The sequence below is a fragment of the Trachurus trachurus genome (assembly GCF_905171665.1).
Source record: "Trachurus trachurus genome assembly, chromosome: 10".
NCBI lineage: Eukaryota > Metazoa > Chordata > Actinopteri > Carangiformes > Carangidae > Trachurus > Trachurus trachurus.
In genome coordinates this window covers 13153408-13169620 of record NC_139894.1, presented here as the reverse complement: position 1 = coordinate 13169620, position 16213 = coordinate 13153408, and the positions used below count along the sequence as shown (strand labels likewise).

At 41.7% G+C, this 16213-nt stretch overlaps 1 protein-coding gene across 4 annotated transcripts in view; it reads right to left on the bottom strand.

The window, feature by feature from the left end:
* Positions 1-16213, bottom strand: part of enox2 (ecto-NOX disulfide-thiol exchanger 2) — a 184864-nt gene that overhangs the window by 50171 nt on the left and 118480 nt on the right. For all 4 annotated transcript variants that reach the window (XM_083980582.1, XM_083980583.1, XM_083980584.1 and 1 more), the window contains one exon: positions 7095-7226. In XM_083980582.1, coding sequence (XP_083836708.1) covers positions 7095-7226 — 132 coding nt within the window. The remainder of the gene's footprint in view (positions 1-7094; positions 7227-16213) is intronic.

The window sequence follows — 16213 nt, the reverse complement described above, 5'->3', positions numbered from 1 at the left end:
GAGTTTGATGAGGGAAACCAAGAAATTCCCTTAGCCTCCATAGCGTAGCTCTGAGCAGCCTGCTGCTGCGCTCCGCTGTACTAAAAATAGCTTACACCTACAATTAAAGGTAACGAACCTACTGCTATGACTATAGCAATTATGGCAATGGGCCAATTTGCCAGAATGTTGAACTATCCCTTTAAGCCCTACGCAACCTGCTTGGTGGCTTGGACTCGATGCAATTTGAGGAACTGATATTGCACGCTTTCCTTGGATTTAGCGAATTGTATTTTATCATAAAGGGGGTCTCTACTATTGATTCCTCACGTCCTAGAGCAGTTTTAGTGGAATCTGAGCTGGGTCAGACACAGCTGCTGATATCAGGCTACATAAGTTGAGTCAATTTTATTTTTCTATCATAAAATCACATATTTTGCCTGAAAACCACCGCTTTACAATTTGCACAAACTATGACACCCTCTATCCTTGAGGCAGTGCAGGTGCTATCACAGGACAAAAGACCGGCACCAGGCTCAGCTTTAGTAGTAATGCCATGTGAAATCAATCAGTAAGCCCTGAATCCTGGTAAATGTGTAGAAAGTATTTCTACTGAAGCACATTAAGCTGTTATTCAAACTTAACTTCCTGGCTGTTACTTAATAGTCTCACCACTACAGTATGTTAAACAGCTCGCCTGCACCAAAACAGCACTGTGTTGTTTTAATGCACGGCTGTTTTCGCTCTGAATCCCCACTTAGGAAGAGGATTAACTCCACACAAGAACTCATAACAGTGAAAAGTCTTAGAGGCGGGATCCCTCTTTCAGGATGGACACACAATACATCTTATATATGTTATGTAGGACACAGAAGTAGCAACAGTAAAGATCATATGGAGACGAAGAATGAGAATATGACATAAACAGAGTAGTAAGTGCAAAAAGAGCATTGATTGGACTGGAGAAGAATTTCGAGGTTGTGTGGGGCCATAGAGTATATACAAACTTGATTCATGTCTCAATCTAGTCCCTCTCTCTCTATCCAAACACTTCTCTAACACAAACATGTTACAATAACTTCCAAACATACACAACCCATTGCCCTGGCCATGTATAGAAATAAAACTGTCATTATTGTAGACGTGCAGCAGGCTTTGTGAGGCTGCAGTGTGTTGAAGGCTCTGCCCACAGTGGTCTGTTTATCCAGCTGTCTGTCTGGATAAATCCACTTGGCTGGAGGCAGAGAAAAGACTTTGTGGTGAAGAAATACATTGCAGGCCCAGAGTGAATGAAACAGAGGCAAACTGTAATGAAAGCACTCAGGCACAGACGGCCTCTTTTTAATGAATGACCCTGAAACTAACGCATTAAAAGCCCACTTAAACCTACACGCACAAAAACATATGACTGCTGGCATGCATGCACAAATACATGCACAGATCAAACAGGGAAAGGACAAAGAGAGACCGAATGCTCCCCTGTTGTTTAGAGGTGAAACAAAAAGGAGACAACGATGATGTTCAGCCATGATGGAGAATCAATAACTAATCCACCCGGATTCCTTCAAAAGGCACAAGGTGCTCTGGTGCCAAGCGCTGCGTGACGGTATGACAGCGTGTGACATCAGGTGAAACTGCGTGTGTGTCTAGAGGGTAGTGCCGCTAACGGAGATTTTAGAATGGGTGTGCATGGGTGGAATACACAGGCCTGCGAGTACAATACGCCATATTCATTTGAAGTGTAGTGAGATGATAAAATAGCAGCACATCTATGACATGTTCAAATCATAAGTAGCTTTTCTTGTTCATCTGGGAAAGAAAAAAATATCACCTCATCAGTTTTAAATTAGCTTTCAGATACATTAATAATTCAGCGCTGTTGTAATTACTTGTCATGTGTTGGATTCGACGCACCTTCATCGCACACTGTGTGAGACCAGATGAGCGTTTCAGTGCGACTAAGTGCAGACTAAAGTGTGTAAAGGAGCTCAGGCCTGTGAAGAGCAGATGAACAGTGTGTGTTTCGGATGTAGCTCTGGGTGACAGTGGCTGACTCAGCTGTAATGAGACATAAATGAGATGTTGGGTAATTTAGGGCTGGTGAGGGAGGAGAGGAGGGGAGGGGAGAAGGGAAGGAGAAAGGAAGGAGGAAGAGGAAACAGCAGCTGTTTCTCAGGTGAGGAGACGCAGATGTGATCTTCACACACGTCTCCTCCCCCTCCATCTCCGTCTCCTGCGTTCTCTCCTCACTACGCCACCCTCTGCAAACTGCCTCTGATAGCCGAGGCTGTTTGGGCTTAAAGGCTCTGCACTCCCATGGTAAACCCACACAGGACGGTTTAATTATTTCGCCTGATTAGAGCTCTCCTCAGGACTGTGTGTGGGTGTGTTACAGACTGCACTTCACTCACATCTCCCCCACTCTTCTTACTTTATTGCACTTGTTAGGACGGGACAAACAGCACTTTTATCATCCTCAGCGGTACAGGTGTTGGTTGACCGTTATGTAATTCAAATCCAGGTGCACCAATCCTCAACCTGCCAACCTTGGCAGCTTTGGATATGTGGGATAGCACTCACACACTCTAAATTATCAAAGCAGAATACTAGTTGCTCTACCCTCAGATGTCCAACTCTGCAATCATCCTGCAACAGTTTCAAGCTGTCAAAAGTGAATGTTCAATCGTAAACACGTGAATCATTCCCATCTTCAGTGGTCGGAGAATTACTCAGATCTTTTATCCAAGAAAGAGCGGCAGAGTACAAACAGTCTGTTACTAATTCATTCAGAACATTACATGATTCAATCAGTCAATTTCATTAGTGTGAGTATTCCTTTCATGCTACAGTTACATATCAAATAACATAATTAATATGTACTATACATCATGAAATAACAACTAACCCATTCTTTAAAGGAATAGTTCACCCAAAAATTAAATTCAGTCATTAGTGACTCACCCTCATGCTGATGAATACTCCTGAGTAGTTTTTTATTCCTCAAAGTGCATCAAGACCCGGGAGGCCGGTTCGTAGTCCAACAAAAACTTTATGAGAGTAATAGGGCCCGACACAAAAACGTCCATAAAACTACACAAAAACCATTTAATATTCAACTGCTCGTCCACTGCAATCCAAGTGTCCTGAAGGGATATAGTCCAGAGTTTACTCGAAACGACGTCATTTAGGACATTTTTACAGCCTAAACAATCCTGTATTGAATTTGCCTTGGGCGCGCTCTCTCGTTGAAATGACTGAATTTCATTTTTTGGTGAACTATTCCCCTTTAAGAAATGTGGTAAAACTTAGTTCAAGTACATTATAACAAATACTTACACTGCCAAAGTGCACTTCAGTATAATGCTAATATTTTGTAAATAACCATAGCTACATCTCTCCAGGATCTTAAACATATGTCTGGGGGGGATCAGGGCTTCCAACTCTCTCCTTTGCTCACAGATCAAGGTCTCTTACTCAGTTTTCCTTCCGATTACACAAACCGTCTGCACCACCACGCACCTGGTGGAGAGTGTTGCTGGAGGGAGGAAGTGGCAGAGCGTCTGTAGAGCAGAGCGTCTTTAGAGCAGCGTAGTTGACTCTGCCAAACACAGGTGCAGCTAATAACATCGCTAATTACCACATTCCATTTCTGTGAGCGAGCTAAAAGGCTCCGGTGGTGTGGATTGCTGGATCTCTGGCACGGCTCTAATAACACAACTAAGAACGGGATGGAGCCATTGTTAATGTTATTGGTTACACCTGTGCATTCCCTGCTGTCACAACTGAGAACGTCTGCTGTAAAAAAAAAAAAAAAAAAAAAAATCCCTTTAAGTACTGTAGATGGGGTTCAATGACAGGAATTGGTCACACTAAGTGCACATTTCTCCCGATATACAGAGCCCGGCTCGGTGTGTGTCCAGTCCCTTTCACTGCCATTAGGTTCAGCTCCTCCGCTTCCCTCTGCCTTTATGAGAAGTTCCTCTGCTACTTGTGTCCCCTCTCTTTTAGCAGAAAGGCTTTTGTTTACCGTGCTTGAAATACGCCAGGCCTGAGTGTGTGTGAGTGTGTGTATATGTGTGTATTTCTCTTAATATTTCTTGAGGAGTGCACTTGGAAGACGGTTCGTCTGCGAGTATACACACACACACACACACACACACACGCATCCACACACATAGACACAAGCCTGGCATATTTCAAATATGAAAGTGCATTTCAGCTAAGAAGTGGGAAGTGATTTATAAAAGGCTTTAGGGAAAGGCTTTCTACTGAGGAGGGAGAAAAGACATGGCAGAATAACTCTTCAGAGATATGGAGAGTGGGAGGGCGCTGCTGCTGAACGTAACGTTATGGATGGCGAGGCAATCGGTAAGGGTGAATACAGTGGTAGATCAGAGTACAGTAGCTTACGCAATGCTTTTTGGGGTTGTTAGTGCACATGTGAAATAATCAAAGGACGCAAAGTCCATTGCTTTAGTCACATTTTGGCCAAACCCGTCAGAAAGATAGCATTAAACTAACAACAACAGACTTTTTGACATGTGCTGAGCCCAAATCCTTGTTAAAGGGATAGTTCAACATTTTGGCAAATTGGCCCATTAGCATAATCCCTATAGTTTTAGCAGTAGGATTGTTACCTTTATTTGTGGGTGCAAGCTATTTTTAGAACGGCGGAGCAGAGCTGCTCAGAGCTACGCTACGGAGGTTCATCGGATTTCTTTGGTTTCCCTCATGAAACTCATCAAGTACACAATCCGACAACTCCAAAACGCTCTTGTGGACAAGTTCTGACCTGCACATTCACCACGCTATGAGATAATAACAGAAAGTTACGAGACAGAGTTGTTTTTGAGGTAAATTCATGCAAAACCTCTGATGCACTTTCCTGTCGGGGGCAGTTTTTCGGCAAGTCTCTGCAGAAATCTCATGAGCCTCCAGCGTAGCTAGCAGCTCACGGCTCTGCTCCGCCGTTCTAAAAATAGCTTGCACCGACAATTAAAGGTAACAAACCTACTCAGACTATAGGCAATGGGCTAATTTGCCAAAATGTTGAGCTATCCCTTTAACATCATATAAACACAAAGGCTGAAATGAATATGTGTGTGTATGTGGGTTGTAAAATATCAATAAATAAACTTGAAGAGGTTGATTTGTCTTTTTTTTAGGCAGCAAATGATCAAATGCACTGTGCACATTCATGATCAATTTGACTGTAAACAGCTGACATGAAGTCAAATATGTGTGAAAGAAAGTGTCACATGGGAACCTGTGTATAGATGCATTTTATACACATATTCCAGCGACCTGGAAAGGTTAAGAGAAAAAGTGTCAAAAGCTGTTGAAGAGATAAAGGAAGTGATAACGAACACGCACAGGTGACGACAGAGAGATACTGTATGCAGTGGGTTTCATTTACCAGCTCTTGAAAACAAAACCCTCTACTTTTCCACTGATCTCGAATGACTGAGTCATATCAGCCTCTTTCAGACAGAGCTCGCCTTGCCTGTGTACAGTATGCCATACCAAGACTGATTACAGCATCACAAACCCAGCTCAGTGACTCAGCTCATCCTATTATTCTAGCATACTTCCTTTTAAATGAGCAGTCGAACATCCACTTCCATACCCTTCTCAAGGCAGATATTCTACACTCCTGAGCGGCAGTGGAGTTGAAGGCAGTGCGGCTAATTAACAAACCCTCGACTTCACATGTCAAGAAAAGACCCTGCTCATCCTCCAAATGACAGAGTTAAAATGGTCTATTTTAGATGCAATAAGACAGTCAGCCCTTTAGACACAGATTTAAGCTAAAATGTCTCCACCGAGGTTTTACATTTTCTTATGTCTCTCATTGTGTTTAAAACTTTTCCATATTAAAAGGAAATTAACTCAAAAATTAACAAAATTGATATGATGCGAAAGGATTAGCAGCTAAAACTACAGTTCTGAAGTGAATACATGAAGATAAAATGATGATGTCATAGCATTTTTTTCTTTGTTTAATTGTGTTTTTAACTGTGTCCTTAAAGGGATAGTTCAACATTTTGGCAAATTGGCCCATTGCCATAATTGCTATAGTCATAGCAGTAGGTTCGTTACCTTTAATTGTAGGTGTAAGCTATTTTTAGTACAGCGGAGCGCAGCAGCAGGCTGCTCAGAGCTACGCTATGGAGGCTAAGGGAATTTCTTGGTTTCCCTCATCAAACTCATCAAATACAAAATCCCAAAACTCCACAGCGCTTTTGTAGACAAGTTGTGAGCTGCACAACCACCACGCTATGAGATAATGACGGAACGATACGAAACGGAGCCGTTTTCGAGGTAAATTCATACAAAACCGCTGATGCGCGTTGCGTTCAGGGACAGTTTTTCAGCAAGCAGTCTCCGTATTTACCCTGTATTTACCTCGAAAACGGCTCCGTTTCGTATCGTTCCGTCATTATCTCATAGCGTGGTGGTTGTGCAGCTCACAACTTGTCTACAAAAGCGCTGTGGAGTTTTGGGGTGTTGAATTTGATGAGTTTAATGAGGGAAACCAAGAAATTCCATTAGCCTCCATAGCGTAGCTCTGAGCAGCCAGCTGCTGCGCTCCGCCGTACTGAAAATAGCTTACACCTACAATTAAAGGTAATGAACCTACTGCTATGACTATAGCGATTGTGGCAATGGGCCAATTTGCCAAAATGTTGAACTATCCCTTTAACTTGTTAACAGTGTTTTTAACTGTGTTTCTAATGAAATTTGTATCTTTTTACAGTGAGCTGAAAGCAATTTTACACCATTATTGTATTATTGTATTGAAATTAGATGACGGGACATCGGGTACTTTCACTAAAAATGCACATGTCTGTGAATGATATTACCAGCTAAGATGTAGCACTGCTTAACAATATAAATCATGAGAAGACTTTTGGTATTGTGCAACAATCATTAGCCATTCTGGTCTTTCCAAAATGACAGATTTCATATTTCTGGCCTCACGACATCTGCATAAAACTGGTTTAGGATGCCTGCAAATAAATAACTGAATACAGTAACAGTGTCTGTTCCAGTGGATCATTGAAACTAACTGTCAGTACAACATGTGGTGAAGTTTGGACAGCGAGGTACTGTACCTGGCATGAGTGGCTGTCCAGTCATTCCCATCGGAGGCATCCCCAGGTTGTTCATAGCTGTTGCCCAGGCGTTGGGGTCCGACATGGGCATTGTGATTGAGTTGGAGTCCATTGTCATGTTGCAGATCCCTTCTGCACAGACACAGAAAAAGAGACAGAGAGAGGACTCAGTATCATTCCTGTGACATCAAAATCATCCAGATAGTGGGCCATGGCCAAGCCAGACAGGGAATACTGTCATGACAAACACTGAGGTAGAGGGTTGTTTTCAATAGTGTGGTGCTGTCGAGGCATCTCCAGATGTCTTTAAGTCTGTGTTCAGTCTGAGAGGAGAGGAGAGGAGAGGAGAGGAGAGGAGAGAATTGGAGAGATGACCCTGCAGTCAGTCTGACACCACAGTGGTTTCAACAACATTGTCATCTAAAACATCTTGATGTTGTTTGTTCAGTTTTTGCACCGAGGTTCGACAGCCTGGCCTCTTCCTGTCTCAGTGACCCGTCCACTGGAAACACCACAATATGACTGGAGAAAAACTGTCACAGAAAATGTTGAATCTACTCCACATGGGCAGATTAAAAAAAAAAAAAAAAGGAATGCATTCATATGTCTACACAAAATCTACACTAATGAGTAAACCAGTGAAAGATCAGAGGTTTCATTTGCAAGTCACAGTAAGAAAATAATACAGCGTAAAACAAGATTATCATGGTGCTGAACACAAATGCTGATGCTATCTGGCATTTGCCAGGCACTCTGCTACTAAACCTTGGAATTAAAAAAAAAAAAAAAAAATCTCCAACTTAGCTCGACTAATACACACACATCATTTGAAACTCACTGTGCCAAATGTTGCATAATAAAGCAAACATACTTAGATCCCCATAATAAAATCTCTGCAGTAAAGTCGACGTGAACACATCATACATTCACCAGCGGCTCATTCTCCCCATCTGCAGTCTATTTCACAGCTCTAAATGCTCTCTAATTCTCTCCTCTGGTCGACCTCTTTCTCTCTGGCAGACCTGTAAATTGCTGTGACTGCTGGCTGCGCCAAGCTGCCCTCTCCTCTCCCGATGCCAAAGCCAACACTGCTGTTAATAGTGTGGAGCTCTGCACCTTGCACACACTTCACACCTCAGAAGGTCCGTGGCAAAGCCCACTGTGAAGATAACACTTTGTGCGTATTAATGCGTGTGTGTCTGTCTGCACAACAACCCCTATGCTGGTATTCCTGGTGTTCGGGCACAGCTGGCGATGTGTAATAATTTGCCTCTTTGCCTCCCCGGCTGAGCTACTAATTTCAGAGCTGTCTGCCGCCACCGCCATAGAGCGGCCTGATAAAACCGCCTGTGTCTGTGCGTCGCTGTGATAATGTAACTGACATGGACTTCACAGGCTTGTTAACTAACACAACCCCATTAACTGCAGACACTTTCGAGGACCCACAGTGAGGGAGGAGAGCAGAGGTGCTGAGCTGTGTTATTGCAGTTTTATTATAGTTTACAGTATGTCTGTGCAGTGTGGATGGAGACGCACACTCAGGGTTTGACAGGTGAGTTTTCCGTTTTTCGCTGTTAAAATAATGATAGTTAAGAGTTAGGAAACATGCTGTTTATGCAGCAGGATGTGATGCTTCAACTGACAGGTCAGTTGATGAAACAGATGAGCTGACTGACCACCAGGAAACGTGAGCGCCCTCGGTGAGATTTTTGTTTGTGACTAAACAGAAAAGATGGGTGATTCTTATGTCTATATTTGATCTTTCTTCCGCTTCCTGCCTTGTGTTCCTGATAATTTAATTCTTTTTTTTGACTCATTTTGCAGCTGCCACTCAAAGGCAGACCTAGACAACAGTGTTGGATGATGCGTTATGTCGTGCATTCATTGGTTAAATGCATCACGTCATGGTAACAGACAGCATTCATCACGTTGCCAACTGACAGTTCAGGGGGGTGCGGGATATCTATTTTGCCATTAAAAGTCTGTTTTGGTTGATAATGCCATTAGAGCAACAATGATTAATAAAAAATATGTTAATGGCATCCGGCTGCAGCAGAAAAGAAACACAAATCTATTGTCTAACCTCTCTTGTTGCCCCCCCCCTCCCTCCCTCTGGCATTTTGCACCCGAGGCGACCGCCTGCGTCTCCGCTGCCACGGCCCGCCCCTGTGACTGACTGAATTAATTTACATGAATTAATTTGCTGTTTTTAACGGCGTATAAATACATTCCCTACAGTACTGTACATGCTGACGTTTTGAAATCATTTATTTTGTACTACCATAGCTCCAACAGCCAATTAACAATTTTTATGAAACGGAGAGAAACAGAAAACGTTTGGAATCTTTGTTTGATAAATAAATAATTGATTAATTGTTTCAAGAATAATCGGATTATGTACGCAAACATCACCCAGTGCGAATACCCACTGGGTTATTCTATCAGTAAATGGGTTCGTCTTCATAGCAGAAAAGGAAATTGATTTCACCATGTACAGTATGTGCTGCTACAGCTACTACTACTACTTAGAAAAACAATCCATAGGTCCATATGCCCTCCAATTTAATCCACTGAATTGTGAGTGAAAACACAAGAGGGCACTGTCTTTGATGGGCAATCACTGCACAGGTCAAAGACACTTGAGCAGAAATCATTCCTGCTCCTCACTAGAGAACAGAGTACCTATTGACTGTGCGTTGTGTATTTGACTAGGTGGGTCACAGCTGTTTAAGTGTACATTCAAAGCTGGGTCAAGTTAACTCCTCTCCACTCGCCCTCCCAACATGCCGACTCATGATCTGCATTTGAGCCACGAACGCTGCAGTTCATCCGTCTGCCCCTGAGCTCCCCATCCATTTAATGCCAATACGTTGCTGCCCTCTTTCTTTTCATTACTCTAAACTCTGTTCTTTTTATTTTTCTGCTCTGCGTTCTGCATCGTCTCAACCGCCATCCATTGCCTCATGTTTCCCCCCCAACAACTCACAAACAATCTTCCCTTCGTGAATCAATTATACTTTTCAGGCTTGCAGCTCTGTGCGTCAGTCACCCAGGGCTTTTGATTTTGGCACAACAAAGTGACCTTGAGGGCAGGAGTCAGCCTTGGCTTCCCTTAAAGGAACCATCCCACACCATCACATCAATATGTTGAGCTGCAGGAGGAATAGAAAACAGCTGCTGAAAGAATCAACACAAGGATACACGCATGTGCAAGTGCACACCCAGGCACGGATAAACACAGCACATTAACCTTGCCAGAAGGGAGGAACAGGAGCCAGGAACAATACTGCCAATGAGGGAATCGATGTTGGTAAACATTTTAACCGAAAAAACACGGATTTGAGCGCTTTGCTGTTCTGAAGCCAATTGTCTACATGGAATAAAAAAAAATCACCTAATTGAAACCGAGCATTTAATTATTTTTCATTCAGGGTCAGGTCAGGGAGATGCAGAAATCAACGGCGATAAGAGAAAAATACGACAAATTATTTTCAGCTGTTGGCTCAATATAACTTGAGCTCATACAAACGACACATCTAATTATTTAAACAGAGCGGTTTAATAATGTGTAGCCAAGACCTAATGACACAGAGATCCAAATGCAGAACTTAATGAGTCTGGTTAAGCTACATTTAAAACGAGCTATAGGTGGAGGTTATATTGATCGCTTTTCATCAGATGTCTGTGTCACTGTCTCCAAGTTAGAATTGCCAAATCAACACATGTTATTATGTTATACAGGATGTGAGCTTTGCATACAGAGTGCTATGATCAAAACAACATTAAATCTGATTATCAACTCACAGTTTTTATAAGAACATGCCAATAATTAACTGATCCAATCTTCTCAAATGTGAATAATTGATGGCTTTCTAGTTTTTTCCTTCTATTATATAAATATCTTCTGGGTTTTAACTGTTGGATTGATAAAACATGTCATCTCAATATGTCAACTTTGGCGCTTTAATAGGCATTTTATGGACCAAAAGACTAATCGGTTGTAAAATAAAAACATCATACAGTACATACCAAAAGTAAATTCAAGTGTAACAAGTACAATAAGCGAAACAAATTATGAGAAAACGTAACACTAACAGCAATGGACAGGCTGTGCGGAGACTGCCCTGAGTGCAACTCTACACCAGTATCACCATGATACATTTCTGTGTGGACAGAGCCCATGGCAATTAAAGTGATAGAGATTTTGATTCGGCTGGGGTCCACCCAGCCCAAAGCTTTCCTGATACTCACTCTCTGAGGGCTGTGACCAGCTTTCAGCTTCCCTAAAAGCTCCCCCAGGAGGCAGATAGGAAATTAAGTCATTTTAAGGCCCATTGGCCGTGAGCCCCAACAGCAGGCAGGGAGACGCTAGGGGCCATTTAGTCTAAAATGCACATGGTTTTAACAGCTAACTACAGGTTTATTACAGCCTCTAGAGAGCAGATTCGAGAGGGAGCTGAAAGACGAGGGACGGAGACGTCAGAGAATGAAAAGGTCATTTTTAATAGACAGATGTGATGCTGATGAGATGAAAGTAGAAAATGGAAGCTACCCCAAATTGAACTTCCAACACTGCAGCAATGGATAAGCGCGCAGGCCTGATGACTGTCATTAGCACAAAGTACAAGCTGCAAAAACCTACAATTATTGTATAATATAATGACATTGCTGAATACACAGTGGTGAGCGGACAGATGAGTGTAATTAAGTTTCAACACATGCATGTCCTCCAATCAAAGAACAAAATATAAGTCGAAGTAACTGTTGCTGGATACTTTCTGGTCCTCTGCTGTGAGACACAGCACTGGTGGACTCGTCTGGCATTTTCCATTTGGAAGAGCTGGTAAGTGTCCATACTTATGCACAGGAAACACAGAGTAGAAAAAATGCCTTCAGTGCAAAATCTCATTGAGAAAGTGGATGCTTCTTTGACCTTCAGCTTCTCCTGAATGCAGATCTGTGTGTTTGCCTGACTGTGTGTGTTTGAGTGTGTGTCTTAGTATGGAAGGTAGGTCAAAAGACCAACCTTTAGGGTCAGCTAGAAAAATAACTTTCATCAGAGTGTGAGAGGAACCTCAGAACATAAAGATAAGATATAAGCATGAGAAGAAACCCTTGTTTAGAGGACATTTTGCACAGAGAAATGTCCCGGTAAAAGATCACTGTATTATTTATCAATTATGTACGTGTCTAACATACACAAGCGTGCACACACACTGACACACACACAGTGACTGTTTAATAATGTATGACTGCCCTTCTCTCCGCTTCTTTGATCTGGTAATTATGATAAAACTGGTAGGGGTCTGGTGATTAGCGGTGGCACAGTGAAAAGTGCCCTGAGTGTTCGACTACACCACGTCTCATTTAGGACCAGGAAAGAAGACAACAAAATGAAGATGTTGAGATGACAGAAGAGGCCCAAAGATATTCTGTTCTCATGAGAATAAAAAAAAGGAGAAGAACAGGAAAAGAAACTCCCTCTGTCTTATATTTTTCAAACACCTCTACATGCAGAACTTTAAAGAAGAGTTCAGGGAGATATGCAGGGAAACTGTGCTGTGGTGGTTGTTACAGGGGGAAAGGGTCAAGATATTCACAACCAAACCCTGGGTATAACTTCGAACTTCGATGGTTTACTTCTCCTGCATCTGGTCTCCTGCACTTTATCCACTGTAAACTTGTGAGGATGAGGTCTGTCATAGACGTACTGCTGGACTAACTACTAAAAAGGCCGATATCATCCACCTTGCTCTTGTTCTGTTCATGATTTAGTGGTTTCCAAATATCACTGTGTGCTTGGTGTTTTCTGATTTCATCTATCAGATTAGGAGGGATATTTCCAACCTCCTCCATTTTCATACAAAAGTAAAATTTCACATATTGTGGATATGTGTTTTTATTTTTTTTTATTTAAAAATTCAAAACTATTTCAAAATACAAGGACATTGTGAGATGGAAAAACATTGGGTAATTGCAGTAGCAATTATTGCTGGTTTGTGGGTGAAAATCTCCTCACCTCATGCTAAAATAAATTCATCCTTTTTAGACCTAAGAAAAAAAAACAGTCTGGGAGGCACAATGTTTTGTCAGGTTTTCTGCATGTGTGGGAGGATATTTTGGTAAAGTTTGGCAAAGTTTGGAAGCATGGTCAATCTTACAAATCTTACAGATCATGAATGTGATTACTTTTAAGTATGACTTTTCCATCAATGTGATGAAAAAAAATCTTAATTTATCAAGGAATTTAATTAAATGAATTAGATGAAAATATTCACCTCGGTTGTTTAATTGGGACTCATTTATCCATCTTATTCAAACAGAAGAGAATAATTATTGGAGCGATTTCATTAGACGTTACAGGTTACAGAGGCTAAACAATGTTAAAAATATAATGACCGGCTGGCTGACTAGTGCACTTGAGTATAAAATAATTACGAGAAGAGAAGAGCGATTGCTTTTCCACTGTTAAAAAAAGGAAAAAAGTTATTTTATTAGCCTCCAAACCAGAGACTTCCTCAGGCGTTTCCTGCACAGAGAATTTCAATGGAGCAGGCGAGGTCTTTTTCTCATTCTATGCTTCCTTAAAGATCTGACCACATTACAGATTAATCCCTAAAACCTTGCTAAACATTAGTCACCATAGTAACAGGTGATCGTTGATAATGAGGAGGTGGCAAAGGAATTTGGAGAATTTAATTTACTACCTCCCAAAATTGGGTTGCAGTCCCAATTAGGTTTCCATGCTCATAAAGACACGGCTCCTCGCTAGAGTCATGATTTAGTCCACTGAGTCAAAGTGCACCAAATCACACTTGCTCCACAAGACTGAAATGACTTGTTCGTTCAGGCATCTGACCCACAGAGACCCTAATCAGGAAATGATCAATTACACTCTTTTACCTGTTCCACATGATTAAGAAAACCATTCCAACAGACTGAGCAGACATCGCCATGGATCTAAAGAGGATGGGTCAGCCTTTACCGATCAATGAAATCAGACAAGCTGTCAGTCACTGCAAAACAATGAAACACCAAGTACTGTAAGCAGGACGCCACTGTTGTGTACAGACTGAGTGTATGCTGCTGACCCATAATGAGCGAGAATGTAATTATATTATTTAAACATCGTAATTCTAGCTTGACAGAAATATCAACATAGCTTTTCTATGTCTGAACACAGAGGTGGCTCAGGGGCAAACATCCACACACTGCTGCAGCGAGCTGCTACAACGTTTACATTAAACATGATAAAATCCGCCTCATATTCATTCATCTCGACAAATCATCCACATTTAGAGGGATTGAAGAATAATGCTGACATACTGTAATAAACCAATAAATTAAAGCTGCTCTGTCAAGACTCCAACAAGCTTTGTTCAGCAAGTACAGCTAAATGCCTAGTTTCAATTCCCTAAACGAGCCTCAGTGCTGGGTTTGAAATGGCCGAATGCTGCATCTCCTTTTGTAAATACACTGCATGATTAGACTCGGCTAAGTAGCAAAGACTGATGCAACACAAGCGTGCATCAAGAGATGCAGAGCTATGAACTCCCTGATGTGACAAAAGCTTTATTGAACTTTGAATTTATACTGGAAATAACAGAGAACATGAAAAAGAGGCAGAGGGCACAACAGCATATGTCTCACTGAGGGAGGACGGCTGGGCAGATTAGTTATAGCAAACAACCTCAGTTTCTATTGCGTTATCTGGCGCTATTTTTATACAAATGGAGCCGAGCCACTTGTGTCTGTGTCAATGTTGTCAAGGAGGAACATCCATTTCTGGACAGGAGCACGGCTCTTTACTTCCTTATCGGTCTGAGAGGGGTGACAGACAAGAACAGATTACTGATATCTGAGGTGGGGGAAGTGGGGGATGGGATATAACAAGAAAGAAAGAGAGAGAGAGAAGAAGTGATCTCAAAAGGAGTTGTAACCTCACCACAAAGTATCTTTTAATAATATCATGTTAAGTGGTCTGTGTAGAAACTATAATTAACCGACAGGGTGAGGCTACCAAGAAAATGGTATCTGCATGACACATTGCCTGGTGAAGTTTCTAGAATACAAACATTTAAATGCTTCAGTTAGATCGAAGTCGCATAATTAGGATGAAGCCACATGTATCAATGTGCTTTAGTAGCAAATATCAAACTCCCAGCAGCCTCTAATGTTGTTGGCTTCCCATATATACTGACATTTGTGACTGGTCAGAATAGCTGAAGCTGAGATGACGTTGATGAATGTAACTCTCCAGCAGAACCGAGCAGAACCGAGTTCAACTCTGATTGGACTGAGCTTAACATGAAGTGCTGCAGGACCTGGAGAAAACACCCTCGGCTCCGCTGCGGAAACAACTGTAACAATGTTTTTTTTTTTTACTGCTCCTGAGTCAGAGCAAACAGAGCAAACGATGCAGCTACTGCTTCCTCTGCTGCTCACCGTTCAACGCCACCGTGTCATCTCTCCTTTGCGATGTGCTTCTCCTCAAACACGATCCCTGTTTGTCTCAGCTCCTTCAAACATTCATACCAATGTAACATAATATCTGTATCTAATCCAACAGCCTGCCTCTGCACAGTGGTTTCAGATTATGCTGATTAGGGGTGTGCCAAATTGAACCTGTCATAAAAATACCAGGATGAATCTTGATATGATAAAAGTATCACCGGCGTATCGTATAATTATGTAAAGCTGCAAGAAACAAGGCGGACAGTGCAGTTACAAGTCTTATAATTATAAACATTATTATTATTGCAAAAACAAATACCATTAATGTGACATTAGTTTGTAAATAGAGTAAGACATCAGGTAGGTCAGAGGGGCAGACTGACTATTCCCAAGAAAAATTCATATATATATTATATATATATATATATTTTTTTTCCCCCCATTCTTTTCAAGTAATTTTCCCCAGGTGAGAAGTAAAGTTAATTTTATTTAATTTCTCCCCTATCCTTAGACACACAGTAAATCAATCTGAACCTCTCTCATTTTTACCATAAACACGAACAGCCCCCTTAATTAAGTCACTACTGACATCTCCAAGCAGGAAAATGACTGCATGACTGACAGGCTGCGGGAACAAACGGCTTGTACCATTGATCTTAATGATG